Consider the following 3,268-nt stretch of genomic DNA (forward strand, 5'->3'; position numbering starts at 1 on the left):
TGCGCTCGTGTCATACGGCTGGCGCCCAACAATCTCCGGCGGGAAATACTCCGGTGTGCCGCAGGACGTCTTCCGGCGGTTGTGAGGGTCGTGCACAGACCACCCAAAGTCTGCCAACTTAATGTTTTGATTGTGATCGAGCAGAATGTTTTCCGGCTTAATGTCGCGGTGAAGAATGTGATGCTGGTGGAGGTAAAGAAGCGCCTCGGCTAACTGTGCAACGTAGCGGGCTGCGGTTGGAGGAGGAAAAAACTTCACCCGGTTCAGTTCTGTGTACAGCATCCCATTGCTGCAGGGCTCTAGAATGAGGTAAATGTCTGTGTCATCGAAGAAGTACCCATACGTACGCAGCAGATACCTGTGACGGGTGTGAAACGCAATCTCGATCTCCCGGCGGAGCTGCGCGACAATGTCAAATTCCGCCAGTTTCTTAATGGAAAGTTTTTTGATGGCGCACACAAAGTTACAGTCCCGCACGGAGGCCAAGTAAACATCCCCGTAGTTGCCGCCCCCCAATTTGTGAAGCATTTCAAAGTCCGATGCCTTCCAGTCGGACCGCGGGGCTTTGGGGAGTGCAATGTAACTCGCCACAACTTGGCCGCCCTCCGCCGCACTCATCGACTCGTGCCACACTCAATAAGACAGGCGCAAACAAAAATTAAAAATGATAAATGACAACCGCTGCCGCAAGAGGACTCGTCCGTCCTCTCAGCCACAAAAGGCTCCTCAACCTCCTTTATTTTTTTTTTTTTTTGGTATTGTTGTGGGGTCTTTTCGCTGGACTCCAACAGAGGTGTTCCCGCGTGTGTGTTTGTGTCTGTGTATGCCTCCTCCCTTCGCTGCGACAGAAATGACAGCTCCAAACAATCAACAAGAGGAAAACACAAAATGAGAACAACAAGAAAAAAAAAAAAAAAGGAAAAATAGAGAGAGAGAGAGAGACCTCATATCCACCGCGTGCGATACCACAGACCAACTCGGCTTCACTCCAAAACTAAAACAAAAATAAGCAAATAAAAAAAAAAAATATGTGAGTTTCACACTCTGTGCCGCCCCCTTCCTTCCTTCCTTCCTTCCTTTTTTTTTTTTCCGTTCGTTCGTTCCCGATTCTTTTCGACCTTCACTTCGGGAGCTGACGCCCTTCACCTTGCACACATCCAAGCCAGTCAGGGACGAAGACGTTCTCCCTCCCCTCTCCCCTTTCTGCAAGCATTCCATGCATCTATCGACGTGTTTTATTTGGTGGGGTGGAATTTATTGTTCGTTTTTCTTTGCTTTTTTCTTCCCCCATTTGACTCTTTACTCCCGGTGCACGCCTGTGGATATGACACGGCAACTGCGTCTGCTCTCATTTAGAATTGTATTCATTTTTCATGCTGCGAACAACTGATCAAAGGTGCGCTCCTCGATGACTGAAAAAGCGCCGTCCCTGTCCTTGTGAATGTAGTAGAACGTGTCCAGTGCCTGTCCGCCGAGTGCCCTCACAAACTGCTCATCGTGTGTGATGACAATCAACTGAAAATGTTTCACGGCGCGGTGGTTTTCAATAAGCAAACGGAGAGACTCTGCAAGCGACCGGGCGTTGTCCTCGTCCAGGTTTGTCGTCGGTTCATCAAGCGCAAGGATGCCGCAGTCACAGCAGAACGCCTCACTAAGTGCAAGACGAATAAGCACGGATGCTAACACCTTTTGGCCAGCGCTGCACCGGCCACGCATGTCCATCTCGCTGTTCCCTCGTTTCATCACAACGCGGTAGCTATAACTACGACGCGCCGTTGTCGACGTCACATCATCCTCGGAACGAAGTTCCACGGTGTCAATGTCACTTCCCTTGTACGTCTGTCGCCAAAGGTCCGCCAAAATCTGATTGATCTGTGCAATCTTCTCCTGATGGTAAGACTGCACTGCCTTCTCCAATGCCCTGTAGTACTTTTCAATATCCGCAACGGCAATTTCGGTTGTTTGGACCTTTAAAAAGGTGGATCGGTATCGTTTCTCGATGTCGTGGTACTTCTCACGGGCCAGTTGACTCCGGAGGTTTGCGATGTCTTGCATCATTGCCTCCACATTTCCCTCCTGCTGCGCACGGGACCGCTCCAACTCGCTCACCTTTTCGCGGATGAGCTCCCGGATGCGTGAAACCGTCTCACCCGCAATGACATCTGCCCCCAATATTGCCGCAACTCCACGAATCTCCCGGCTCTTCATTTCGGTAAGAGAGCGCTCCACCTCCTGCAGTCGTGCCTGATCCTCACCAATCGATTGACGCCTCTTAAAGGCCTCGATGTGCTTCCCCACCTCTACCGCCTGACGGTGCTGTTCATCCACCACACGTCGTGACTCCTGGATCGCCTCACGCAGCTGTCTTACCTCATCCACGGCTCTCAGGCGCGATGCCTCTGCCAATTGCATTTGTTCCCGTGCTCTGAACAATTGTTCCCCATGCTTAGAAGCAAAGTAATCGCGCATCTTGGGCAGAATCCCTACCAACATTCGCGCCGATTCCTCTATTTTCCCAATTCGGCCTTGCTGCGCGGCGCATTCGGCATCCTGACGCGCCCGCTGAAGGGTGTCAAGACGACTTTGTAGACGCAGGAGCTCCTCTCGCAGTCCCTCTTGCCCAGCGTTGATTGCGGCGATGCGCTCCCTGTAGCCATTTTCCTCACCCTTGTATCGTGCAAGTACCTCCTCCAGTTCACCCTGCCGCATCCATTTCATCTCCAACTGGTAGTACTCAGCCCGCCTCGCGTTGAGCTCACTGGCAGCCGCCTGGTCGGACTCACCATCTTCACGTCGCTGTGCCTCATTCAGCATCACATTAAGACGATGAAGCTCCGTATTGGCACTCTCATACTCCGCCGAAACCTCTTCGTATGTTCGAGCACCGCCACCAGCACCACCACCAGCCGCGGTCACGACTTCCGCCTGTAGCTCCTTGATGGCAGCTTCCCTGCGGGAAAGTTGTTGCCTGAGTGCACGGACATCACAAGCGACCGCATTTAAATCGATCGCCGTGCGCATCAAATCTTGCACACGCTTCAACTGATGCTCCACATCCTCCCGCTTCCGCTCCGCGTCCTCCAACAAGGCGGACTTGTTCGCCAGCTCTTCATTGATACGTGTCACCAGCAGCTCCAGATGTGGAACGCTCGACGCCAGACGTCTCACGTCATGCACATCAGCCTCGAGAGTTTCAAGAATACGCACCCTTTCCTCTGCTTCTTTCGCCCTCCAATGAGCCTTCTCAATCATCTCTGGTGACGCCCCA

At 52.4% G+C, this 3,268-nt stretch overlaps 2 protein-coding genes across 2 annotated transcripts, besides 3 other annotated features; both read right to left on the reverse strand.

Annotated features, from left to right (window-relative positions):
• Window positions 1-618, reverse strand: Tc00.1047053503799.4 (protein kinase, putative; the record flags this gene model as incomplete). The annotated part of the gene is made up of 1 exon (XM_797847.1): window positions 1-618. A coding segment is annotated over one exon (618 nt), but the record flags the coding sequence as incomplete, so codon positions are not given.
• Window positions 1-3,268: a sequence feature (heterozygous, Esmeraldo-like haplotype).
• Window positions 870-942: a sequence feature (A-rich).
• Window positions 1,056-1,079: a microsatellite.
• On the reverse strand, window positions 1,372-3,268 carry Tc00.1047053503799.10 (DNA repair protein RAD50, putative; the record flags this gene model as incomplete). The annotated part of the gene is made up of 1 exon (XM_797846.1): window positions 1,372-3,268. A coding segment is annotated over one exon (1,897 nt), but the record flags the coding sequence as incomplete, so codon positions are not given.

This window comes from Trypanosoma cruzi, genomic scaffold (assembly GCF_000209065.1).
Source record: "Trypanosoma cruzi strain CL Brener 1047053516285 genomic scaffold, whole genome shotgun sequence".
NCBI classification, from domain to species: domain Eukaryota; phylum Euglenozoa; class Kinetoplastea; order Trypanosomatida; family Trypanosomatidae; genus Trypanosoma; species Trypanosoma cruzi.